This window comes from Bos mutus, chromosome 10, assembly GCF_027580195.1.
Source record: "Bos mutus isolate GX-2022 chromosome 10, NWIPB_WYAK_1.1, whole genome shotgun sequence".
Lineage (NCBI taxonomy): Eukaryota > Metazoa > Chordata > Mammalia > Artiodactyla > Bovidae > Bos > Bos mutus.
In genome coordinates this window covers 83,476,348-83,502,541 of record NC_091626.1, presented here as the reverse complement: position 1 = coordinate 83,502,541, position 26,194 = coordinate 83,476,348, and the positions used below count along the sequence as shown (strand labels likewise).

At 57.3% G+C, this 26,194-nt stretch overlaps 1 protein-coding gene across 15 annotated transcripts in view; it reads right to left on the bottom strand.

Annotated features, from left to right (window-relative positions):
• The window catches only part of TTC7B (tetratricopeptide repeat domain 7B), a 273,939-nt gene extending 250,588 nt beyond the window's left edge, over positions 1–23,351 (bottom strand). For 3 of the 15 annotated variants that reach the window (XM_070378355.1, XM_070378356.1, XM_070378354.1), the window contains exon 1: positions 23,005–23,351. In XM_070378355.1, coding sequence (XP_070234456.1) covers positions 23,005–23,125 — 121 coding nt within the window. In that variant the 5' untranslated portion in view covers positions 23,126–23,351. The remainder of the gene's footprint in view (positions 1–23,004) is intronic. The other 12 variants (XM_070378348.1, XM_070378349.1, XM_070378350.1 and 9 more) reach the window with 9 other exon arrangements.
• Positions 23,352–26,194: the final 2,843 nt, after the last annotated feature.

Here is a 26,194-nt window from a genome sequence, read left to right as displayed (position 1 = left end):
CCCCATCTATTTGCCATGAAGTGATGGGACCACATGCCATGATCTTAGTTTTCTGAATGTTGACCTTTAAGCCAACTTTTTCACTCTCCTCTTTCACTTTCATCAAGAGGCTTTTTAGTTCCTCTTCACTTTCTGCCATAAGGGTGGTGTCATCTGCATATCTGAGGTTATTGATATTTCTCCTGGCAATCTTGATTCCAGCTTGTGCTTCTTCCAACCCAGCATTTCTCATGATGTACTGTGCATATAAGTTAAATAAGCAGGGTGACAATATACAGCCTTGATGTACTCCTTTTCCTATTTGGAACCAGTCTGTTGTTCCATGTCCAGTTCTAACTGTTGCTTCCTGACCTGCATAAAGGTTTTTCAAGAGGCAGGTCCTGTGGTCTGGTATTCCCATCTCTGGAAGAATTTTCCACAGTTTATTATTATTATCCACGCAGTCAAAGGCTTTAGCATAGTCAATAAAGCAGAAATAGATGTATTTCTGGAACTTTCTTGCTTTTCCATGATCCAGTGGATGTTGGTAATTTGATTGCTGCTTCCTCTGCCTTTTCTCAAACCAGCTTGAACATCTGGAAGTTCATGGTTCATGTATTGCTGAAGCCTAGCTTGGAGAATTTTGAGCATTACTTTACTAGCGTGTGAGATGAGTGCAATTGTGTGGTAGTTTGAGCATTCTTTGGCATTGCCTTTCTTTGGGATTGGAATGAAAACTGACCTTTTCCAGTCCTGTGGCCACTGCTGAGTTTTCCAAATTTGCTGCCATATTGAGTGCAGCACTTTCACAGCATCATCTTCCAGGATATGAAGTAGCTCAACTGGAATTTCATCACCTCCACTAGCTTTGTTCATAGTGATGCTTTCTAAGGCCCACTTGACTTCACATTCCAGGATATTTGGCTCTAGGTGAGTGATCACACCATCGTGATTATCTTGGTCATGAAGATCTTTTTTGTACAGTTCTTCTGTGTATTCTTGCCACCTCTTCTTAATATCTTCTGCTTCTGTTAGGTCCATACCCTTTCTGTCCTTTATCGAGCTCATCTTTGCATGAAATGTTCCCTTGGTATCTCTAATTTTCTTGAAGAGATCTCTAGTCTTTCCCATTCTGTTGTTTTCCTCTATTTCTTTGCATTGGTTGCTGAGGAAGGCTTTCTTATCTCTCCTTGCTATTCTTTGGAACTCTGCATTCAGATGCTTATATCTTTCCTTTTCTCCTTTGCTTTCGCTTTTCTTCTTTTCACAGCTATTTGTAAGGCCTCCCCAGACAGCCATTTTGCTGTTTTGCATTTCTTTTCCATGGGGATGGTCTTGATCCCTGTCTCCTGTACAATGTCATAAACCTCTGTCCATAGTTCATCAGGCACTCTATCTATCAGATCTAGTCCCTTAAATCTATTTCTCACTTCCACTGTATAATCATAAGGGATTTGATTTAGGTCATACCTGAATGGTCTAGTGGTTTTCCCTACTTTCTTCAATTTAAGTCTGAATTTGGCAATAAGGAGTTCATGATCTGAGCCACAGTCAGCTCCTGGTCTTGTTTTTGCTGACTGTATAGAGCCTCTCGATCTTTGGCTGCAAAGAATATAATCAATCTGATTTCGGTGTTAACCATCTGGTGATGTCCACGTGTAGAGTCTTCTCTTGTGTTGTTGAAAGAGGGTGTTTGCTATGACCAGTGTGTTCTCTTGGCAAAACTCTATTAGTCTTTGCCCTACCTCATTCCGTATTCCAAGGCCAAATTTGCCTGTTACTCCAGGTGTTTCTTGACTTCCTACTTTTGCATTCCAGTCCCCTATAATGAAAAGGACATCTTTTTTGGGTGTTAGTTCTAAAAGTTCTTGTAGGTCTTCATAGAACTGTGCAACTTCAGCTTCTTCAGTGTTACTGGTTGAGGCATAGACTTGGATTACTGTGATATTGAATGGTTTGCCTTGGAAACGAACAGAGATCATTCTGTCATTTTTGAGACTGCATCGAAGTACTGCATTTCGGTGCAGTATGAATGCTTATTACTAGTTTATTTTCTAAACAGAGCACTGCTATCCAACAGAAACATGTGCAAGCTGCATGTTACTTTAAAATGTGTAGTAGCTGTATTAAAAGAGAAAAAGAAACGAGTGAAGTTAATTTTAATAATATATTTTGTTCAACTCAATATATCTCAAATATTATCAATTTAACAAGTAATCAGTATTTTTAAGTTGAGATATTTTTACATCGTTTTTCATGTTAATTTTTCTAAATCCAGTCTGTTCTTTGTACTTGTAGCACATCTTGATTCACACCTCCCATGATTCAAGAAGTCAAGCAGCCACATGTGGCTATTGGCTACTGTACTGAACAGGAGTAGTAAGCACTGCTTATACAAGGATGTCTGCTCCTCTTTAAATCCGTCTATGTCCCTAGAGAGATGTCTAGAGTGATTATCACTGGAGTGAATGAGAGGAATCTCTGAATGATAACATTTGAAATAATTTTTAAGCTCTCATCTTTAAAGTTTGAATTCTATTGAGCAGAATCATTTCCTATTTTTTTAGAAAAAATGAACTCTTATATAAACTATAGAAAAAATATATGTCAGGATATTAATAGCAATTATTTCTGAGAGGTAAAAGCATTCAGTATACATTGAATTTCTTTACTGCATACTTTAAGTTTCTAAGAACTAAAAAAGTAAAATGGGGTTCAGAGTCCTATATTTAAATCCGTGTGTCACCCTGTGACTTTGGCCCTGGATTTAATCTCAGCAGTGGGGGGATGGTAATTCTAAGAAAGGCTCTGACAGGTAAGTCGAGGACCCTCTCGCTGCACCGCTCCACCCTGCTCCTCACCACCAGCCTCACCCCCTGCCGCTGCCCTCCGCCGGCCTCTGGAAACAGCACACAGAGCGGAATCCCCGGGCCAGAGAGCAGACCGGACAAGAGACTGCGGCCCCCTGCGCCACCGCGGCCCCCTGCGCCTCTTTCTAGGTGCGGGGCCGGGGCACGTTAGCTCACTTCTCGAAGCATCTGCTTCCCCCCTGGATGAGAAGGCCACTCTGCGACCGCAGCAGGGCTGCAGGATGGAGCCGATGAGCGCTCAGGAGCAGCGGCTGCGGCCTGGAGGGCCACCGCGCTCAGCTGGGCCTCGGAGGAGGAGCGGCCCGGGCTGGCGGACAAGAGGAGGAGGACAGGCCAGGCGCGGGGACAGCCTGCCTAAGACAGGCGCGCAGGCCAGCTGCCTTTGCCTTGAGCAAAGTGCCCAGAGACCCGGGTGGTGTGAGGAGACCAGCTGGGCTCAGAACTCAGTGCCTCCCGGTCCCCGCTCCCCAGCCCCGCCACCGCGGGTGATGTCCAAACCTTTCAGCCTGGGACACGGCCCTGGCACGTTCTCCCCACGGCCCGCCAGGTTCGGTCCTCAGGCCTTCGGGGGCTCTGGGTGCTGAGGACGCGCTGGCGGCGCCTCGTCCCCGCTGACCTCCTCCAAGGCCCCGCCCGAGCCTCCCCGCTGCCCGGCCTCTCCTGGACCGCACCGGGAGGCCTGAAGAACCCGCAGTAAGTGAAGTAACTCAGTAACGGCAGAGGCGTGTGGAGCGCCCCCTCGGGGTCGGCCTGTCCCTGCCTTTGGCAGCGTCTGCCAGGCACCCCGGAATACTTGGCCTCCCCTGCTTCCTTTAGATCAGAGTGCCCCGGGCTCACCAGTGCACACAGCCTCCCGGGCTGCAGGGAGCTGCCGCGTGGGCAGTGACAGCTGCCAGGACACGCGAGCATCACGGCCGGGCCCAAGAGGGGACGAGCTTGCGTCTATGCCCGCTGCACCCCCACCAGCTGCTTGGAAGGGAGACGGGCACCTGCCCAGAGCACCAGGCGGAGCCAGCTTCTGTGGGTGGTGACGGCAAGGCACAGGAAGCCTTGGTCTCCGACACCCACGAGCAGCCACCGAGCCCTGGACACTGCTCACGACCAGCTGGGACACAAGAGAGAAACATTAACTTTCGCCTTGTTCTGCTCCAGTCACTGTTACTCTGACCTTTGTTACAGTGGCCAGACTTGTATCCCAGCTAGATCTCCCAAACACAGAACAGGCTTTCCGTTGAGAACCATTATCTGAGAAAACTTGGCCACATCCATCCCCAAGATGACTGCTTTCTAAACAGAACTCCACAGAAGCCAGCTGAGGGCTTTGGTAGAGCGCCTTGATTCTTCACCTCTCCTGTTTCGTGGGTCTTGACTTCCCTGTGCTTGTGCTCGCTTAGTTGCTCAGTCGTGTCGGACTCTGCAACTCTCTGGACTCTAGCCCACCAGGCTGTAATCTGTCCATGGGATTTTTCAGGCAAGAATACTGGAGTGGGTTGCCCTCTCCTCCTCCAGGGGATCTTCCCGACCCAGGGATGGAATCCCATTGCAGGCAGATTCTTTACCCACTGAACCACTGGGGAAGTCCCTTTTACTTCCTAGGCTTGCAAAAATGTTTCTGTAAACAAAGAGCTGCACAGCTGAAGGGGTAAAAACTAGTCCCCAGTACTGGGTAGGGTCTGCGTCCTTGGTGTTCACTGATCTCCTGACGCTGGGGCAAGTCCCCAGAGTCTCGATGCAAGACGTGAAGAGAGCCCTGCGCTCCAGAGCAGTGGGGAGGGGCCCAGGCAGGGGTTTAGCTGAGAGAAGAGGCTGTCCTTAGGGTTACAAGACCGTGTCCCTCATTTCAGGCTTTCCAGGTGGCGCTAGTGGTAAAGAACCCGCCTGCCAATGCAGGAGACATAAGAGATGAGGGTTCAACCCCTGGGTCAGGAAGGTCCCCTGGAGGAGGGCCTGGCAACCCACTCCAGTATTCTTGCCTGGAGAATCCCATGGACAGAGGAGTGGGTTCCAACAAAGACGTGTATAGCCCTGGCTGGGTGGAGGAGGAGACAAAGCCTTCACCAAGCGTGTTACGGGCATTTATTTGCAAGGAGGAAAATGTGTGGAAAGGCGTTCTGGGCAGAAGGAACAGAACATGCAAAGGTGCGACACAGCCCAGCTGCTTGGGGAAACTCCAAGAGCTGAACCATGAAGGGAGGGGAGAATGGGTGGGTGGTGGGGAGGGGGTCTCCTGTTAGGTAGGCGAGGATCAGTTCCTCAGTTCTAGAAGGAGCTGCACATTCTGGACAAAGAGAAAAATTCAATTTGAAAGATAGCACGGCGGCTACAAAACCATCTTGAAATTTTTTAAATTTCCAGGTTATAATTTATCTCCTGGGCAAATTTAAGTTTTCTTGGCTTGCCTTTCAAAAAGGTGACTTCTTGCCCCTCACTCTCCCCATGAGGAAGGCAGAAATTTTACAAGTATCAACCAGCTCATGCTGGAGATGTTATGCAGAAATTACGAGGCCAGAGGCTGCAAGGCTCAGTCCTAGTGATGGAGGAGGCTCCTGGGTGCTGGCCAAGGACCCACGGCTTCCCGATCAGAATCCACTATCGACAAAAGAAACAGACGGCCCTGACCCAGTGGTCATGGCCCAACCGTGTGTCCCACTACACACCAGGGCGATGATGCACAAGGGAGAAAGCTACCTCGGGACACACAAGAAAATTAATTCCCACTGGATTAAAGAATTAAATACAGAATAAAGGAGGATCAAAATGTTAAAAACAGACTTTCCCTTACGGACAAGATGGACAAAATTTACCCTTCCATCTGAAAAAACCACAAAATCAATAGTTTACATTAAAAAAATAGTTTTCAAGACATTGGACATCAGGCAACAGAGGAAAGTGATCCCCGAGGACTGGACAGCAAGCAAGACGCTCCCCACGGCTGCCTGAAGAGCCTCCCAGTCGCGACCCAGAATCCTGATCCGAAAGACTTCCGTCTCCCCCACGGGCTACTCACACAGCGGGAGCTGGGCGGGAAGGGGACTGCAGAGTGGGCTGCGGCGTGCTCCCCGGGGCGTGCTCCCGGGCGGGGAGCCCAGGAGCACGTCGTGAGAAACAGCCTCGGCCTCGGACGGCCTGGGCCTGAAGGCTTGCTCCTCCCTTCCCAGCTGTGCGGCACTGGGCAGGTTGCTAGCCTCTCTGAGCCTTAGTTTTCTCACCTTTGGCAGCTGTGAGGACTAGAGATGGTGTACGTGACGCATATAGTGCCGAGCAGGTGCTGACTAAGTGTCTGTTACCAGCTCTATTTTTTTTTCCATTTATTTAGGACTTACTATTTCCCAGGACGGTTACGCTGGATCCACCCGGGCTACAGAGCTCTCCGAGACACAGTCCCTGCGCTCGGGAGGCCCACAGTCCAGCCGGCGTCGCAGACACTGATCAGCGTCCGTCACCGGCCGAGCCGCCCCGCGCCAAACGCCGGTCGTGCGCTGGCGGCCGCATCGCCCCGGGTCCTGCAGACGCCGCCCGACGCGGAGCCCGCCACCACCTCCGGCTCCGGTGGGGAGTCGGCCTAAGAGGAGCAGCGATGTCCAAGGGCCCCCCGAGTCCGTCTGTCCTGGAGCGGGGCCGCGAAGCCGGGCTGGGCCTGCCGGGTCTCCCGGCACAAACCAAGCGGACGTCGGCTTCAGGCACGGGGGCCCGGCTTCCTCCGCAGCCCCGACGGAGCGGGGACAGGAGTTTCCAGGTCCTCTCCTGCTCCCCCGGGTAGTCTTGCATGACCAAAGGGAGGCGGGGAAGGGGCCAGGAGTCCTTTCACGTTTCCCGGGCAGGCGGCTTGAGGGCTTTGAGGCGGCAGAAACTGGCTTCCCAGTGATGTAAACAGAGAAGAAGCCTGAAGCCAACCAGAGACCATTCCCCAGGGCCCTCACCTCGAAGAGCCTGGGGAATTGGCCCCTGGGGGGTTCTGGTTCCGACCAGCCCAAGCCCGGGCGGCCTCAGCCCCCGGGGAGCCACGGAAGCCCCTGCCCCTTCCTCATAGCTTCCCTCTGCGGGGCGAACAGCTGCAGCAAGAGATTTGATCCGATGGGGAAGAAAAGACACCAGCCTTCCACTCTGCTCCAAGGAGCGCTTGATATCAACGCAAAAAATCTCAACCGCTCAGTTTCTATGTCAATAGGAAGGCATTAGATCTATTCAAACTACTCCTGCCGTGACTCAGATCCAAGGGGAAAACAAAGCCCTACAGAAGGAGGGACTGGTTTGTCCCCTTTGTTACTGGGCAAGGATGGCCAGGCTCCCACCTCTCAGGCTGCATGTGACCTCCGTGAACCCCAGCCCCTCTCAGTGGCCTGCTGTAAACTATGGGGACCTTAACGCTCGCAGCATCTGGGATCCTCCTGCCTCCCAAAGCCTGTTAACAGGAAAATAGAGACCATCAGATTGTGTTGGAAGGAGTGGACATTGACGTGTCTGCAGAGAGTTCAGCAACAGCTAAAACACCAGCAGAACAACATGCGTTCCCGCACCACCCGACCCAGAAACTCCAGCTTCAGAAACTCTCCCATGGGTGCACGCACTCTTAGCACAAAGAGGTCCATGTAAGAACGCTCACTGCAGGCGGCCTTCATGGCAAAGGGCGGTGACAGGGGTCCTGTTAAATGAGTGGCGGTGGACCCGGGCAGTGGGACAGGCGGTGTCCAATAAACAAAGGGAACAGATGCAAATACTCACAGTAGCCTGATCGCACAAACTGCCCCAGGCCCTTCCTCGTGCCTGCCTGAATCTGCACACTTCGTGGCCTTCCCCTGGACCCCGGGCACGTGTCTGCCTGAATCTGCACGCTTCATGGCCTTCCCGTGGACCCCGGGCATGGCCACGCAACTCGCTCCAACTGATACGACAGGAGCCAATGCGATGCACAGAAGCTCAAAAGGAGCTCACTCCCTTCCACCTCCATGTTGCTGCAACGCAACCACTGGGAGAACGTGCTCGGCTGGTCTGGACCCAGGAGGCTGCAAGGCCACAGGCAACAGTGTCCCTCAGCTGGCCCCCAGCCGCTGAGGCAGGAGCAAGGTTTGGCAAGCCCAGAGTCATGAGAAATAATGAAAGAGGTTGTTTTAAGACACTAAGCGTTCCACTGGTGACAGATAACAGCTCAAAGACAGACAAAATACGGAGTACCGTGTGTCAGTACTGCGTGTGAGAGCCGGAGCCCGACGGCAGACCCTCTAGCACACGCACAGGTACACGGAGCGCTTCCGACGGGACCCCCAGGAAGGACACAACCGTGGCCGTGTCGGGGGCAGGGAGTGAGAGGACAGGGAGACACGCAGGGAAGCAGCCGCTTGCACTGTGTCCCCTCTGAACAATTCGACTCTAAGGACCACTTACATCTGTCATCCTCGCAAAGCATGACTCAGTCATTTCAAATGAAAACACACGGCCGTGTTACACTGAACTCTGAATCGAGAGTGGCAGGTCCTGTCCCCCACGGAGGGTTTCCCCGACCTCGTGCACCAGCTAAGCACACAGATGTCTTGAGTCCGCAGCTGTGAGAGGCAGTCTCCCCCTCTCCCGGGCCGCCAGCCCCTCTCACTCACACTCCAGCATCCTTCCGGGGCCTGACTCCCCAGAGGGCGCCTGACGGCTGGGCCTGCCTCCCTCTCTGCCAGAGCCCCCTGCAGTGTCTCAGCACCTTTTGGGGTCCCCTGGGAGAAGCCCCCCAGCTCCCGGAGCTGAAGGTGTTTAAAACAGGACCCAGTGTCTGCACTGAGCTCACACCTGCCTGCGCTAGGGGCACAGGGCAGGCCTCAAGACGGGAGACGCCTCCGCCCCGGAGAGCTGTGTCTGCACAGAGATGAGACAAAGCAGAGAAAGGCCCAACGGCCGTGAGAGGCGCACACAGAGAGGGAGGGGCGGCGTCACGGGGAGCGTGTTCACGGCCACCCGAAACCAGGTCAGAGCAGGAGCCCCGGAGAAATGGACGCCTGGCGTGAATGAAGGGAAGCCTGCCATGCAGACGGCTGAGGGGATAGCATCCTCTCGGAGCCTGGTGTAACTTGGAGGTAAAGTAAGCCAGACTAGCTAACGGAAAGGACTGGATGTACAGCAGAGAGGACAGTAGCCCCCACCTCAATGAAGCCAGCGCATCCTAACTTCTGGAGCTTGTGGAATGTCAGTGTGCATGGCAGAGGGGACTTTGCAGATGTGATTAAGTTAAGGATCCTGAGATAGGAGGATGATCCTGGATCACCTGGGTGGGCCCTTGGGAGAGAGAGGCAGGCGGGTCAGAGTCAGAGGGGAGACATGCTGACCGGCGCAGAGACGGAGAGGCTGCAGGACACTGAACCGCCGGTTTCAGAGGCGGAGGCGGGGCCCCGAGCCAAGAGCATGGCAGCGCGCAGAGGCGGGAGACGGCTCCTCCCGGGGCTCCCAGAAGGGACGTGGCCCGAGGGGACCCATCCCCTGCTTCTGGCCTCCAGAACCCTTAAAGAACAAATGTGCGTGGATTGATGTCGGGATACCTGTGACAACTCGTTACAGGAGCAACAGGAAACTAACACACGCGGGTTGAGGAAAGGAAAGGACAGGATTCAAGACCCTTTCCGGATCTTAGATGGCATGATAATGCGGACCGAGGCACCACTTTGCATTTACTGAGTAAGGAAGAACATTCCCAGAAGCTCTGTGTTAACCAGGCTAAAGGGCATTTGATATCCAAGTAGAGAAATCAAGTCAGTGGATGAAGGAAGGGGGATGAGGGGTCAAAGCTGGGGGAGGCTGTGGAGGAAGGCGCAGAAAGAGACCAAGATAGAAGAGGGCGTCACTGGAAAGAGGGCGTGGTTGGGTGAGTCAGAGCAGCCGGAATTCAGGAAGACGAGAGCATCAACATAACCACAACGCTCGGCCACGTGGAGGTAACACTGGAAGGCTACCTTGACACGAGACGGCTCGGGGAACCAGGGAGGGCAGAGCAGATGAGGAAAGGCTGTGATCAGACAGCGATGAGAGGGCGGCTCTGACAGGGAGTCTAGGGACAAGTGCATCCCACAGGGCACAGTCCAGAGGAGCAGACAGAGAAGACGGGCCCAGGGGGCGGAGAGAGGCCTGCAGAGGCCGGTCTAGGGGGCAGGGGCGGGAGGGGCTCAGGGCAGAGGCCAGGGGGCTGCAGGCCTTGGAAGAACGGGGTCCGTGACACCAGGAAGGGGGAGAGTGGGTCTCCTTACAGGGAGGAGACCAGAGGCTCCCCCACTCAATTCTGTTTCCTCAACCAGAATGAGGACAGGCCAGGAGCGAGGGACAGAGCAGCCTGGCGGGCTGCAGGCAACGGGGTTGCCGAGAGCCAGACGTGACTCGTCAACTCAACGGCAGGAGTGAGGAGTGGGAGCGTGGCCTTTGGAGGCCACTCAGGGCCCAAGCAGAGCAGAAGCGCCTGGGGGACGTGCTGGGAGGGGAGGCAGAGCTGCTGCTGGAGGAGGGCGGTGCCTCTGAGGCCACTGGCCACCAAGCCACATGGTCAGCAAGGCCACAGCATTTCCCTGCCAGACTCACAGGAAGGTGGGGCTGGGCCGAACCAGTGGGGTGGGGAAGAGAAGGGCACACACCTCAACTAGAAAACACGGATCGGATGCCCTGACCTGTTTCAAATCCAAGACGGGTCATGTCATGTTCTTGCTGTTGTTCAGTCGCCCAGTCGTGTCTGACACTTTGTGACCCTGTGGACTGCAGCACTCCAGGCCCAAAATGCTGGAGCTTCAGCTTCAGCATCAGTCCTTCCAGTGAATATTCAGGGTTGATCTCCCTTAAGATGGACTGGTTGGATCTCCTTGCTGTCCAAGGGGCTCTCAGGAGTCTTCTCCAGCACCACAGTTCAAAGGCATCAATTCTGTGGTGCTCTGCCTTCTTTATGGTCCAGTTCTCACAGCCGTATGTGACCACTGGGAAGACCACAGCCTTGACTATGTGGCCCTTTGTCGGCAGAGAAACGTCTCTGCTTTCAGCACGCTCTCTAGGTTTGTCATGGCTTTCCCGCGGAGAAGCAAGCGCCTCCTGATCCCAGGGCTGCAGTCACCGTCTGCAGTGATTCTGGAGCCTGGGAAGAGGAAATCTGTCACTGTTTCAGTGTCCCCCTTCTATTTGCCTGCAGTGATGGGACCAGATGCCGTGATCTGTTTTTTTAATATTTAGTCAGATCGTCCTCCCTCGCCTCAAGCCCTGCACTGGCTCCCCCGTCACCCAAAGTGAAGGCTAAGATCTTTGTGCTGATGACTCATCAGACGCTGAGATCCTGGTAACGCATCACCTGTGCCCTTACCTCCACCCCCAGGTGCCTGGTCAGTCAGGCCATGACACTCACGGGGACGAGACCTACCCCAGCCCCAGGCCCCCGCTCTGCACCTTCTCTGCTTAAACCATGGCTGGCTCAGGGCTCAGCCTCACGGAACTCCTCCTGACATCCAAGGTGCACGAGGCAAAGACAAGGCGTGGAGGAGGCTGGCGGAAACGGCGTCTGGGAAAGCCTCGGGCATCCGAGGGCAGGCTTCGTGCCAAAGCCTCCTGTGTGCACAACATGAGGCCGGAGCACAGGCTGGGCATAGAGACCACAGTCCACAGTGCAGGGAGAGTGAGGCTGGGCACAGAGACCACCCTCCACAGCGCAGGGAGAGTCAGGCTGGGCATAGAGACCACCCTCCACAGCGCAGGGAGAGTCAGGGTGGGCATGGATACCACCCTCCACGGCACAGGGAGTCAGGGTGGGCATAGAGACCATCCTCCATGGTGCTGGGAGAGTAAGGCTGGGCATAGAGACCACCCTCCACGGTGCTGGCAGAATGATGAGCGTGCTAGACACACACACACACTCACACACACGCACACCTTCCCCTAGAGAAACCCCGTCTAAGGAGAGACAAGGCAGCCGGAAAGTCGAAAGTGGGGAGCTGGCCTGGCCTGTCCCCAGAGCTCAGCCAGGCAGGAAGTGAGTCCAGCAGGGAAGGGGGTGTTATCACAGCAGTGCAGGAGGCTTGGACATGCTCGCAGGAAGCCAGCCCCACATGACGCGTTAGCCATGTACCCTCATGGAATCCACAAGCTCCTCCTGCAGATCCAAGTACCCATTCGGTCCCCGCCTTCAAGGAGCAGCGTGCGCGGGGAAGGGGCACCACCCTCCTGTCCAGGGGTGTGCAAAGACCACCAGGGACTCCCAGGAAGGTGTCAGAAGCAAGCGAGGCGTGGGGGGCCTGGGGGCACTCTCCCCAGGTGACATTCCTGGAAGAAGGTGACAGGGCACTACGGGCCTGTGCCAGGCCGTCTGCAAGGGCCGAGGAGGCCGCTTCTCCAGCACCCAGGGCTCCACAGGGAGCCGACCCCCCGGCCCGGTGCCTGGCGGCCAGGAAGGGGCTGTGGCATTCCCCACGGGTCCTGCACTTGGCAGCCCTTCCCCCAAGCAGTGCCATCTCACCAGCTGACCACCTGGAGAGAGAGATTGATCTGACCTCATGGGTGAGGGATGGCAGCCCCTCAAGGGGGCCCAGCGTGCGGCCTGGTGTGACGAGGAGGGGGGTCAGGGGCAGATGGGCACCTGGAGACCCTCCCTGGGGTGGGCCTTCTGGCAGGCGTCTGCCCTGCAGCTTCCCCAGAGAGGGGGAGGAGGCCCCTGTCCCCACAGCCTCCCATTGGCCCCTGGCAAGCCCAGTGCGCGGTCCGGGGAGGCTGAGAGGCAGCCATGCGGGGATGCTCCCTGCCTGCGGCCGCCACCGCCCTATGCCCGGGCCTGACCCCGTCTGCCCAGCCTCTGTGTACTGGACTCCGCAATCACTGTGTTCTGGGCCCTCGGGACGGGCTGGGACCCAGGCAGTGCTCAGTAGGTGCTTGATGAGTAAATACATCCAAGTTAACTCCTCCAGAGCAGAGGCCAAGTTGTTCACTTAGTAATTAGTTCAGGGAGGGGAGTTTGGGGGAGAATGGATACATGTACACTTGTCGCTGAGCCCCTCGCTGCTGACTGGAAACTGTCACGACACGGTTAATGCGCTGGTTACCTGTGTGCACTCAGTAGCTCAGTCTTGTCTGTGTGACCCCATGGACTGTAGCCTGCCAGGCTCCTCTGTCCATGGAATCCTCCAGACCAGAATACTGGAGTGGGTAGCCTTTCCCTCCTCCAGGGATCTTCCCAACCCAGAGAACCCAGGGATTGCAGGCCCGCATTGCAGGTGGATTCTTTACTGTCTGAACCACCAGGGAAGCCCTGGTGGCTATATCCCAATACAAAATAAAAAGTTAAAAACAAAAAATTTGTTGGGTACCTGCTGTGGGCCAGCCACGTGACTGGTGCTTGGGGCACAGCAATGAACCGAAGATCCAAAGGCCGTGCCCCCCGGGGCGGCCAGGCTCTGCTGGAAGAGGAGGCCTGAAGCGCCCATCAGAGCTGGGCTGAGGCGCTCACCAGTCTGAGGCCCAGCAAGTCCCGGTGGCTGTCAGCTTCACGCCTCAGCCACGATTCAGGGCAACAGCAATCCTCCCCCAGCCCGCCGAGCACCTTGCTGTCATCTGTTACTGCTATCCTGCCCGCTCCCCCCACGCCCTGAAAAGGCCTAAGTATCTGGAACTTTCCACCCTCCCCCCACACCCAAACCTCATGATTCAGCCAGGCAGCTCCAGAGGGTGCTGATGCTGGAAACTTCAGTCTTATCTGCTCCTGAAAGCGACTGTCGAGATAAAGAGTGAGGCTCAGAGCAGCTCAGTGACTCACCCCAGGCCAGAGGAGCAGTAAGCGTCAGCCCAGGACTGAACCGGATATAAACCAGGCAGTGCTTTCTCCTGCTCAAGGCTCCTCTCCTCTTTGCTAAGATACCCGCATCCACCTCATGTGGTGACCCACCGGCCCACTGCCCAGGACTGAGGGGGTCCCGGGACACAGGACGCCGCCCGCTGCTAAAGCCGGGAGCCGCTCAGGCCGACCGGAATGAGACCCCGCCCTACAGGCTCGCTCTGCCAGCCTCAGCCACTGCGCAGCCCCCAGGACCCCCGCTGCTCCCAGGAGCCCCTGTGATGCTGTCCGGTTCTGCCCAGCCCAGGTGACACCCGGCCTCACCCCAGACGATCCCGTGGGCTCAGGAAGCCCAGGGCTGCAGTCTCCTGGGTGCTGCTTAACAGCCTTGCTCCCCAAACCCCGCCCTGCCAAGACCTCTCAGAGCAGGAGCTGGGGCCCAGCCAGGTGCGAGTCAGCCTTTGACTTGGCCGCCCGGAGGCTGAATGGCTGCCCGAGCTGGAAGCGCCCTGAGCCAGTGACCGGCTTGTTCAGCCTCTTCTGGGGCAGCCCGCCCAGGGGAGGTGCTCCGTAAATGCTGAGAATCGTGGCTGAGGGCAGGGTCTTCCAGGCCTGATGATAAAGGCAGGTTTCCAGTCCGCATCTTGGCCCATGAGAATCCCCACCCACAGGAGGGGTCTGGGATCCACAGTGTCCCGGCTCCCTTAACTCAGGGCTCCCCTGAGCGTGTCCACGGACCAGCACCATGGGCGTCACCCGCGGGCTTGTAAAGAGGGAAGCCTGGTCCCCTCCCTGGACGGGCTGCGTCAGTCACCAGGCGTGTCTAGGGGCCTTGCAATCTGCGTTCTAACACGCCAGCTTGGTGATTCTCTGATCTGAAAAGTTTAGAAAAACGCTAGTGTCGAATAATGGAACCAGAGTCACAGGCGGGCGAGAATCCTTCCATGAACATCACGCCTTGGCCCACTTGTGCCTTGAGTGGGAATCACAACCCCAGCCGCACTCCCCTCGATTGTGACGATCAACTGGGATCCGTGTAAAAGTTCACACTCGGAATCCAGCACACAGCAGAAGCTCAAGACATGCCTGTTCACTCCCCCTCCTTACCGGCACTGTTTCAACACTCATGGAGTCAGGAAAACTAAGGCTTCAGTGGCTCAAGTCATGTGCACAAGGTCACTCAGAGGGCAAAGGCCGGGAGACTCTGACTGCACACAAGGCAGGCCCAGGAAAGGGCCAAACAGCGTGTGTTCCGCCTGGTTCCGGCCTCTCCACCTCCTGGTTCCGGCCTCTCCACCTCCTGGTTCTGGCCTCTCCACTGCTCTCTGCGCCCCATGAACGGCGACAGGCCTGGGGGGGCGTGCAGGGCGACGGCCCCGCCGTCAGGGTCCCTGGGGAGCGGCTGCCCTCTGCAGCCTACGGGGCACGCAGCTCACCTGCCTGCCAGACTCTGCTCGTCTTGGTGGCTGCAGGGAGTGGTTTTGAGAGAGACCCCTTCCCGTCTGCGGCAGCACACATGGAGGTGGAGGGCGTGTGCTGCGTCCTACTCTGCGGCCCTGTGGGCTGCAGCCCGCCAGGCTCCCCTGTCCATGGGAAAGATACTGCAGTGGGTTGCCGTTTCCTCCTCCCGGTGAAATAAGTCAGACAGAAAGGCAAATAAGGGAATAAGATACTCCAGTATCTTTCCTGGGAAATCCCATGGACAGAGGAGCCTGGTGAGCTACAGTCCATGGGATTGCAGAGTTGGATACAACTGAGCCCCTAAGACACTACAGATAAAGAGAACAAACCAGTGATTACCAGGCTGGGGAAGTGCGCAAAGTCCTGGGCTCAAAGAGAGAGTCAAGGATGTGCTCTACAATGCAAGGCATGTAGTCAATGTTTTCTTACAACTGTAAATGGAAAATAACCTTTCTAAGTTGTATAAAAATTCAAATTTAAAAAGAATAGCCTTTCCCTCTTCCTGGCCACTCAGATGGAAGAAATGGCTCTCACTCAAGGCAGAGGTCTGGAGGCCTCCACGGCCTGCGGAGCCCACCTGCCCGAAGGCCCTTCCCGGGCCGCTCCCTGGGTGAGAGAAGGGGGCGCCAGGCTGCAAGTGGTGACCAAACGCTGCGTCCACACGGCTTCTGCAGGAAGCTCGCCATCTCGCGTGGCAGGAAGCCCAGGGCAGGGCTGGCGGGGGTGAGCGCCAGGGGCTCAGCAGTGCGACTTCCGCGTCCCACCCTCCGTGGGCCTCCCTCCTGGGCGGGGAGCTCCCTGCGCAAGACGGCCGCGGCTTTGGGGCAACAACGTCCAGGCCAGGACGCGGTAACGTTCTTCTTCCCGCTGGAGCATGTGTGACAACCTGCAGCGTGAAGACATCCCTGCTAGAAGCCCGTCGATGGCAAAGGCCTGTGACATCTCACGGGCTGGAGCTTGCTTAAGCGACGGACCGACCCCCACGGGCCAAGGCCCAGCTCCTGTAAACTCAAGGCACCCAGAAGGGCTGAAGGAAATCAGGGCTCATTCAGGAAGGAGGAAACGGTGGAGGTGGCAAGCACTGGACTGCCAGCCAGGGGGCCTCTGGCCGGCCCGACTGCCCGACGCCAGTCCCCACGGAACAGCTCTCCCGGAGACAGGGTCGTCACTTGTTCTTTGGCCCTTTTGGAAGCCCTCGGCCGTTCGTCCTGAAGGGCCAGTTCCGATTAAGCAGGAGCCTCCCCATGTGAAAGTCTGTTCAACTGAGCACACCGGGCGCCGGCCACGGGGCTGACGGCTGTTCAGCGGGCCGCGCGCTCTGCCCTCTGCAAGCACCGCCGGGAGGCCAGACGGCGCACACGCCTGGCAGGCCATGGGGAGGGGCCGGGGCCTGAGCCGGAAGGCGGGAGACGCTCGGAGGGCGAGGGCGACAGCCCCGCGAAGCACTGCCGGGCGCTCCTGGGGAGGCGGGAGGCGCTCGGGAGGGCGGGCCCCGCGGAGCACTGCCAGGCGCTCCTGGGCGTGTTTCGTTTTGTTCTCGGCTGGTCCTTCCAGCCACCCTCTCAGTCCAGCACTATCATTACGGGTTACAACCCTGTGTCTGTAATTTCCAAACTCCAGGCCTCTCTACAAAACAAAGCTCATTTTCGCTGTTAACTTATTGGGCAGTTAAACTGAACCAACACGAGGCTCTTTAGAGTGACGTTATCCCTTTGGCAATGACAGTTGATATGTTTTGAAGCAGAAATCTTGATTGTTTCCCATGAAGTACTGTCCCTGACCCCACTAGGACTGGGGTCAGGGACCCCAGTCATGTAAGGTCTAGTATGGACAATACACGCTGAAAATCTCTGCAGCCTGAGACGCCCCTGGCCCCAAGTGCTGCAGAAGAGGAACCTTGGATATGCGTCTCCACTGTCTACTCGGGCCTTCCCCAGGTGGAGTTGCACTCTGACCCAGGTCCAGACCTCTGAGCCCGGCCGCTGCTGGATTCTGCCACTCCCGCGGGTGGCTAAGGAAGACTCCTCTCTCCCTGGATCCTTTCCTTCATCTATAACTGGGGGCGGGGGAGGTCGGACCAGATCAGTGGGTTTCAAGTGTGTGTGTTTGCTTGTTTGCTTCGTTTTTTAAGCACCTTAGCCCTTCCTTCAAAGGAAACTTAAAGGGAAAGAATAACTGCGCCAGTGAGTGCCGCCTGCCCAGCGGGCCGCCGGGGCGCTTCCACGACAGGACAGTGTAAATACTGACGTGTGCGGGTCTCACTCTGCGCTTGTCTTCTCAGAGGCGAAGGGCCCTTTCTGGGAGGGAAGGACGGCGGAGGGGAAACGCACGAGGATCTTGACGGACGGGAAGGCTTCCGACCTGCAGAGAGGCCCATGGAGCCCAACCCCACGAGCTCCAGGGAGAGAGGAGCAGCTCGGGGAGGGCGGGGTCAGGGGGCCGAGTCAGCCGAGGGGAGGGGCGCCATGGCCGGGAGGGCAGGGCAGGATGGGCGGACGAGGGAACCCGCCCTCCTGATCGCCCCAGCCTCAGGCCCCCGCCCTAACGTCGGGGGCAGGGGGTCGGGGTGGAGGGAGCCCCGGGCTGAGCCACAAGGCCTCCTGCCCGGACCACAGCAACCACGAGCCCGGGCGGCTTAGAGCCACTGGCGCACTACCATCGGACAACTGTACCTTCCGGGTCCCAGAATCAGGACAGGCAGGCTTCCACAAAGGCACATGCTTCGGAGTACAGCAAGACAGACCTTCTGAAAGCGAGATGTGCCCCGGCCGTGGAGGGCCAGGAGGGGACTCCGCAGTCCCCTTCCCCTGGGTCTGGGGGGTGGACTTCGGGGAGTCGGGGACACCCCGGCATTCTCCTAAAGGCTAGGGCCACCTCCTCACCCCGCCGCAGGCTCTCAGCTGCACCTAGGCCTGGTTTCCGAAGAAGCTCCTCAGGCCGGCGGGGAGCCCCACTTCCCGTCCACCAACGCCTCCCCCTCTCTGGGAACACTCCAGGGGCCTGAGCGAGCACAGCCCGCCTCCGGAACAGGACGCCACAGTGCCACCCAGAGCCCCTGGGAAGCACAGGAACATCAGCAGTTGGCCTAGGCAAGACCCTCACTCCACCCGACGGCCTACACATGGTGACCAGACTTTGCCCCCTCTCCCCAGATACTCTTTATATCAGTTTGCTACCCGTCCATCACTAAGGGGTAATTAAAGGATCTCAAGATCACACCTAAGCAGAAGGGTGGTGGTTCCTTCCAGAAGACACACTCATTAGGGCCCAACTGTTCCCAGTGACCGAACTGTCTGAGCGGCTGAGAGTCCTGAGGGGCGGGGAGGCCTGTGCCGTCTGGGGGGTGCTCCGGAGTGACTGCCGTGTTCCTGGCCACGCAGGTGTCCGACTAGGCACTGCTCAGGAGTGTGTCTCAGGGTCTCTGTGCTTCTTCCCCAGCAGGGGAGACCCAGGACTGGCCAGCCTCGCCCAGAGTCAGGGGAGGGCGAACCCCGGTTCTGCAGGTACCACAACCCACTCCGTCCTCACAGCCACCGGCCGGAGCGGGAGTCATCAGCCCATCTCACTGAGGAGGAAAGCAGGCTCAGAAGGAGCGCGGCCACGCAGCCACAGGCAGAGTCCGAATGAAGGGGGAGGCCGGATCACGGCCCTGGCTCACGGGAAGCGGGGGGCCGTCGGGAGGAGCAGGCAGCTGCGGGGGCCTCGCAGCCGGGCGGGGTGTGGGCCGAGAAGGGACCGATGTGCAGCCCTCCGAGTCCACCCGGCCCGGCCCCGCCCCAGCCCCGGCACTGCCCCCGCCCACCGACGCCGCCGGCCCGGGGGTCTGCGCTGGCGCCCGGCTCGCGCGGCCTCCCGCCTTCCAAGCGCTCTTGCCTGAACCCCGCAGGCCCGCACCGAGCTAGTTCCTCACGATGGAATGATCAGGACCGTGGTGCGGGGTGAGGCGGGAAGGGACTTCAGGGCTCTGTTTCCAGCCTGGCCCTGGCCCTAGCCCTTTTCTTCCGTATCTACCTCTTGGCAAAACTGTGAAACCAGTTTATCTCAAAGGAGACGCCGGAGCGGCTCTGAGAGGGGCCGCCGTCGCCCCCCTCCCGGGCGGGCAGCTCTGCCCCACGCAGACGCGCGGAGAGGACCGGCCTGCGGCCAGTGCGGCACTGAGGACCCCGACGCTTCTGCTCAGAGCCCCCTGTGGTTCCCACGTCGCTCGGAGGAAGCCTAGAGCGTGAGCCGTGACCTCTGAGGCCCCACCATCTGGCCCTGCCACCCTCGGCCCTTGAAGTCCCTTCCTTGGACCGCACTCCAACGGTGGCGGAGCGCTTATCTCAGGCCGCCGCCCCGAGGCCCTTCCCCAGCTGCCCCACTGAAGCCAGCAGCCCGGGCCCCCACCCCATCGCAAAGCACATGTTCCCTTCCACTCTCTATTCTTCTGATACCACTTAACGCTGTCTGACAGCCCGCACGTTTCATTTCAGTTCAGTTCAGTCGCTCAGTCTTGTCCGACTCTTTGCAACCCCATGAATTGCAGCACGCCAGGTCTCCCTGTCCATCACCAACTCCCGGAGTTCACTCAAACTCACATCCATCGAGTCAGTGATGCCATCCAGCCATCTCATCCTCTGTCGTCCCCTTCTCCTCCTGCCCCCAGGCCCTCCCAGCATCAGAGTCTTTTCCAATGAGTCAACTCTTTGCATGAGGTGGCCAAAGTACTGGAGTTTCAGCTTCAGTATCATTCCTTCCAAAGAACACCCAGGGCTGATCTCCTATAGAATAGACTGATTGATTGGATCTCCTTGCAGTCCAAGGGACTCTCAAGAGTCTTCTCCAACACCACAGTTCAAAAGCACCAATTCTTCGGCGCTCAGCTTTCTTCACAGTCCAACTCTCACATCCATACATGACCACTGGAAAAACCATAGCCTTGACTAGACGAACCTTTGTTGGCAAAGAAATGTCTCTGCTTTTCAATATACTATCTAGGTTGGTCATAACTCTTCTTCTAAGGAGTAAGCGTCTTTTAATTTCATGGCTGCAGTCACCATCTGCAGTGATTTTGGAGTCCAAAAAAATAAAGTCTGACACTTAGTGATTTTATTTATCATATATGGCACCCCTTCCCCCTTAGAAGGTGGGTGTCACATAGGAGCAGGGACATTTGCCATTTTTGTCTGATTTGGTCACTGGTGTATCCTCAGGGACTCAAACATCGACAAGCACGTGGCAAGCACTCGGCGTGGAATGAATGAATCAGTGAATGAGTGAAGGGCCCGCCTACTAAGGCTCTGTGGCTCATCCTGGGAGCCTTTAGGCTCCTTTGAATCTTACAGCAACCCCTACAATAAGTCTTTTAATCCAAGATGAAAAAATGAATGCTCAGAGGGATTAGTAATTTGGCCAAGGTCACAGAGTTAGGAAGTGCCAGGCCCGGGACTCAGGCACCGGTCGGGCGGGTTCTGACGACAGTGCCCGTTTCTGCCTGTGGTTGCTGTCAAGGTAACTGTCTCGGTATGACAAAGGCGACACTCACTCACTATCCTTATTCCAAATAGCAAATGTTTTAGTTCATGGATTTTGCCAAATCTGTCCCAAATGTGAGGTCCATGTACCCAGGTGGGCCTGGTGCCCCCAAAGACAGGAGGAGGTCCCACTGCAGCCAAAGGGAAAGACCCTCCTTCAGACACTTCTCTGAACCCCAAAGGAGAGCCACAATAGTTCGGTTTTGTTTCACCCTTTATCTTTGCTTTATTTTTTTAACCTTCCTGAGCAATGTCTTTGACCTTTTCTCGTCTGTGAGACCTTCTGCCATCAAAGACTGCTGTCTGCCGTGCAGTTCCTGGAGGCAGAAATCTCTCTCTTGAGTTTCCCCAAACCCAATGTGTACACAGACCCAAGGCCCACCATGCGCTGTACGACCAGCTCCCCAGCGCTGACCCCAAGCCCCATTAGTGGCTGTGCCCGAGACCATGGGGGCCAGGCCTTGGAAAAGGAGCCGAGCCTGGAGCCATGAGGGCAAGAGAGGCCCAAGTCCCAAGTCCATCCACCCTCTCATTCCAAAGACCACCCTAGGCGGAGTCACCCACGGCTCCACCCACCATGCTCACATGACTGTTTCCTCAAATCTCTTCTCACTGTCTGAAGCTATCAGGCTTACTGCATTTGCTTACATCTGTCTCCCCAGAGGAGGCCGCACAGGAGGGCAGGAGCTGCTCACCATTGTCAACGCTTGGCATAGGTGGACATGCAAATATTGGTTGAACGAGTAAATAAAGCAGGAAACAGGTGGATTCTGAAGGAAAAAATCAGAGGCCTCCGAAATGAACCCGTTTAATCCAAAGATCAACCTGCCCTGACAGTATTATGTGCCACACAGCTGGGAAGTGACAAAGGAGACCCAGGACTGTCTAAATCCGAAGACACAAGAGAATGCTTCGGGTACAGGGAAGAGCCCTGATGCTGGGAAAAATGAAGGCAAAGGGAGGGGAGGGCAGCGGAGGCTGAGACGGTTAGACAGTGTCACTGACTCAGTGGACATGAATTTGAGCAAACTCCAGGAGACAGTGACAGACAGGGAAGCCTGGCATGCCCCAGTCCATGGGCGGTGACCCATACAGAGACGGCAAGGTCAGGCTGCCACTGGGGCCCAGGGAACCACCTTTTCCTTAAATGCTGATTTAATTGAGAAGAGTCAACATTTCCCACCATGCTGAGCCCAGGTAGCTCTGTGCTTCCACCGTGCCCCGGCATGATCACGGCACCAGCACCTGCCCAGGAAACACCTGCCCAGAGCCGGTACCGTAGCTGAGAGTGCGCAAAACCCCGTTCTCATTGTGAGGCACTAACACCGTAAAAGGCCCACACAAACCGCCCTTGAGGAGGGCACATGCCATCGCTCTCCACTTCTGGGCAGTTTGAGGTGAGACGGCTGAAAACAGGGGATGCCCTTTCTGAGAACAGTGTCATTCATTTATTTGTCCGGCTAGCGTGTGCTTGCCCAGCCTCAGGAAGCCAGAGACGAAACAGGACAAAACCTCTGCCCTCTTGCCAATCCATTGGTGCCTGTGGTTTTGACGGGCACGAAAAGCAAGCAAGTATTCAGGATACTTGCTTCCAAAACAAATAAGGCCACGTGGAGCTGTGCCTTTGGAAACGGGATTCTGGGTGCAATTTTCAGTCCATCAGGTACAAGAACCAGTTGAGTCAACAGGGGTCCTAGACCAACCCCCAGGACCCAGGCTCTACTGCTTCGGGGCTCTGTCCCACCCCCTCTTCCTCTGGGCCCCGAGCCACTCACATACCCACCCCCATTTCCCAATTTCCCCATTTCCCAACATTCCTCGACCACATTCCCACCTCTCTGCACAACACTCTCCCTCTTGACGCCTCTGACTCTCTTTCTCCATGTTCCCGAACCTGACCTCCCTATACCCTCAGCTTGTACACGGTCGGGACCCCAGGACACACGTCTCAGCCTGCCTTCCACCACCCCACACATACCCCAACTCTGGGCTTCTACCTGGAGCCCTTCCATGCCATATGTTTACAAAGCGTGTGTCCCAGGGGTCTCGGTTCAGCAGCCCTCACTCGCAGGACTCCCCTAAAGCCGTCGTGACTCGGAGCACACCACCCGCGCAGCCTGGACCCCCCCTACATCCGCAGCCAAGTCCTGAGGACGCGCCCCCGCCCGTCACACCCGACTTCTCTGAAGCCCAGGCCGGCCCCCGACCCCGGGAACCTGGTGAGACTCGCACCCCGACTCGGCCGGGAGCCCGCCCTGCGCCGGGGTCCCGGCGCCCCGACAAGCGCTCGGCCGCGGGTCCCCCGCCGATCGCGCGCCCCCACCCCGGCCCCGGAGGCCCCGGCCCCGCGCGCGCCCCCGGGCGCCGCGCCCCGCGAGCGGCGGGGGACCGGCCGGCGCCGGACGGAGGCCGCGGCGCCTACCGTGGGCGATGAGCTTGGCCGACAGCTGCCTCGCCAGCTCGGGGATCCGCTCCCACTGGCTCTCGGAGCGGCAGCGCTCGATCTCCGTCTCCAGCCGCGAGCCCGCCTTCCTGGTCGCCATCGCGGCCTGGCCGCCGGCGGTCGCCGCCTCCCTCCCCGCCCGGCTCCGCTCGGCTCGGCTCCGGCGCGGCGGGCGCGCCGCTCGGGGGGCGGAGGCGGCGGCCGGCGCGAGGAGCGCCCCTGCCGGCCAGGGCCGGAGCCGCCGCCGGGCCGGGCTGCGGGAGGCCGGGGCCGGGGGGCTGCGGCCCGGATCGGGGCGACCGCGGGGCCGGGCGGGGCTCAAGACCCGGGAGGGCGGCGCAGGGCCTGCGGAGGCAGCGACGAGGGCGGCGGTCCTGCAGACCCGCGGGCGCGGCGACCCTGGCGAAGGTCACGGAGCCGGCGGGACTGGGGCGCAGACGCTAAGGGGAGCCTGCCCTGGCGTGCCCTGGCTCTCAGGTCTGGGGGGCCGTCCCTCCGGGCCCGGCTGCGCTCCTGCCCCCGAGCAGGCCCCTTCTGCCCCGGGCGGCCTCCCGGCACCTGATCCCAGGCAGTGGAGACGCGTCCAGGCCCTGCAGCTGCCCCGGGGCCCCATAAACGTCTGTCGTCGAGCTGGACTGAGCCAGGCAAGGGCCGCCAGCCCAGACGCCCGGTCCCTTGTCCTCCGAGAAGGATGCAGGATCACCAATGGGGTTTCCTTGTCCTGACCCTGCAGGCTCAGAGCTGAGGTTGTTGTTCAGTCGCTCAGCCCTGTCGGACTCTTTGAGACCCCATGGACTGCAGCAGGCCAGGCCTCACTGTCCTTCATCAACTCCCGGAGTTTACTCAAACTCAGGTCCATTAAGTCGGTGATGCCATCCAACCGTCTCATCCTCTGTCATCCCCTTCTCCTCTTACCCTCAATCTTTCCCAGCATCTGGGTCTTTTTCAGTGAGTCAGTTCTCATCAGGTGGCAAAAGTTGTAGTTTCAGCTTCAACATCAGTCCTTCCAATGAACACCTAGGACTGATCTCCTTTAGAATGGACTGGTTGGATCTCCTTGCAGTCCAAAGGACTCTCAAGAGTCTCCTCCAACACACAGTTCAAAAGCATCAATTCTTTGGCACTCAGCTTTCTTTACGGTCCAACTCTCACATCCATACATGACCACTGGAAAAACCATAGCCTTGACTAGACAGACCTTTGTTGGCAAAGTAATGAAGAAACAGCAGAGTCCAATGAAAATAAAGACCTGAGCGGGTGGCGGGTGTTGTGATTTTAAACGGGATGGTGGCTTTGATGAAGTGGCGTTGGGCCAAGGTCTGAAGCAGGTGAGAAACAGTATCTGGGGGAGAAGTGTCCGAGCAGAGGCCTGGGGCTTGTTTAATGGGTTGGGGGTTGGAGAACTCAGAGATGGGAGTTGGAGTTGCAGCTCCCGTTGAGCCTCCGGACCGCTGTGGAGACTTTGGCTTTTCCTCTGGTGAAATGGGGCCTCCGTGCAGGACTTTTAACGAAAGAGTGGCAACCCACTCCAGTATTCTTGCCTAGAGAATCCCGTGGACAGAGGAGCCTGGTGGGCTGTTGTCCATGGGGTCGCACAGAGTCAGACACAACCGAAGCAACTTAGCATGCATGCATGCATTGGAAAAGGAAATGGTGACCCACTCCAGTGTTCTTGCCTGGAGAATCCCAAGGATGGAGGAGCCTGTTGGGCTGCCGTCTGTGGGGTCGCGCAGAGTCAGACATGACTGAAGAGACAGCAGCAGCAGCAGCAGCAGTCATGACGTGACCTGCATTGTAGGAGCATCACTGTGGCCACAGGACTGAGGACACAGTAGTCCAGGCGGGAGACGGTGCTGCGTGGACCAGGGTGGTAGGTGGCGAGAGGGTTACATTCTGGGTGCTGGGTCTGAGGGTGGAGCTGACGCCTGGAGTGCCAGCTATGAGGAGCAGCGGCTGACCTCACCTCTCCTCGGGGAGCCTCCCTCTAGCTCACCTGCAGGTTCCTCTCACCCATCAGCTGCCATGGGGCTGTTCTTGGGGGGGAAAAGATACCGAGCCCAGGTAACCAGTGATGAAGCTGAAACTCAGACATGAAGAGGTGAGGAATAAGGTCTCCCCTGGTGGTGGTCTAGTGGTTAAGCAACCGCCTTTCAGCGCAGGGGCTGCGGGTTCAATCCCCGGTCAGGGCACTAAGATCCCACGTTGCCTCGGGGCCATGAGGCCCACAGGCTACAGTTCACAAAGATAAGAGCCACGTACAGCAGCAAAAATCCCAGGTACCGCAACTGAGACCCGACGCTGCCAAAAACAAGTATTTTTTTTTTAAGATATGAGGAAGCTGCTGCTGCTAAGTCGCATCAGTCGTGTCTGACTCTGTGCAACCCATAGACAGCAGCCCACCAGGCTCCACTGTTCCTGGGATTCTCCAGGCAAGAGTACTGGAGTGGGTTGCCATTGCCTTCTCCGATACGAGGAAGGAAGATCAGGAAATGCCTTCTGATGTGACCAGCTGAAACTCAGGTACCTCCAAGGAGCTCTGAGGTGCTGCAGTCGCCATGGACAGCACAGGGAAGGGGATCTGGAATGTCCGGGTTTCAGCAGGGGTCCCTCTGGGGCCGTGATGCTTTAGTCCAACCAGGAGGAAGCCACAGGCACCCCCACAGGTGGTCTTCCCCGCCACGTCGCCCCACCACCACCACCTTCTCCCCGTAGCTGAGCTGGAGCTCTGCTTCCCCAGAGGCCTGCACAGGATGTTCCATCTCCTCTGCTCCAGGAGGGGAACTCCTGTGCGTTCTCTGAGTCCCAGGCCAAGGGTCAGGGCTGCTCAACCACCGACAGGTGCTGTGATGGGGCTTCTGATAACCACGCTCTCACATCATGACCAGTGTTGATCCGCCCCGGTTGCCCCAGTTGTTGGTAGATTATCCGCATCCCTCTGTACCCTCCCGGCCAGCTGATAAGTTCCGAGACAAGGCCCACGTCTTCGTGAAGGCAGCGCGGAGCTTGACCCCTGACTCAGTGTATGCTGCCTGGGGAGCATTTCTCACTCCACGCCTTCCATGCTGGCAGTCCCTCAGCTGAGTTGTCTGCTTCATAGAGTTAACGGAGAATTAAAGGAGGAAACACACGTAAAGCACTTAGAAGGGTGTTGATCGAACCTAAGTTCAGT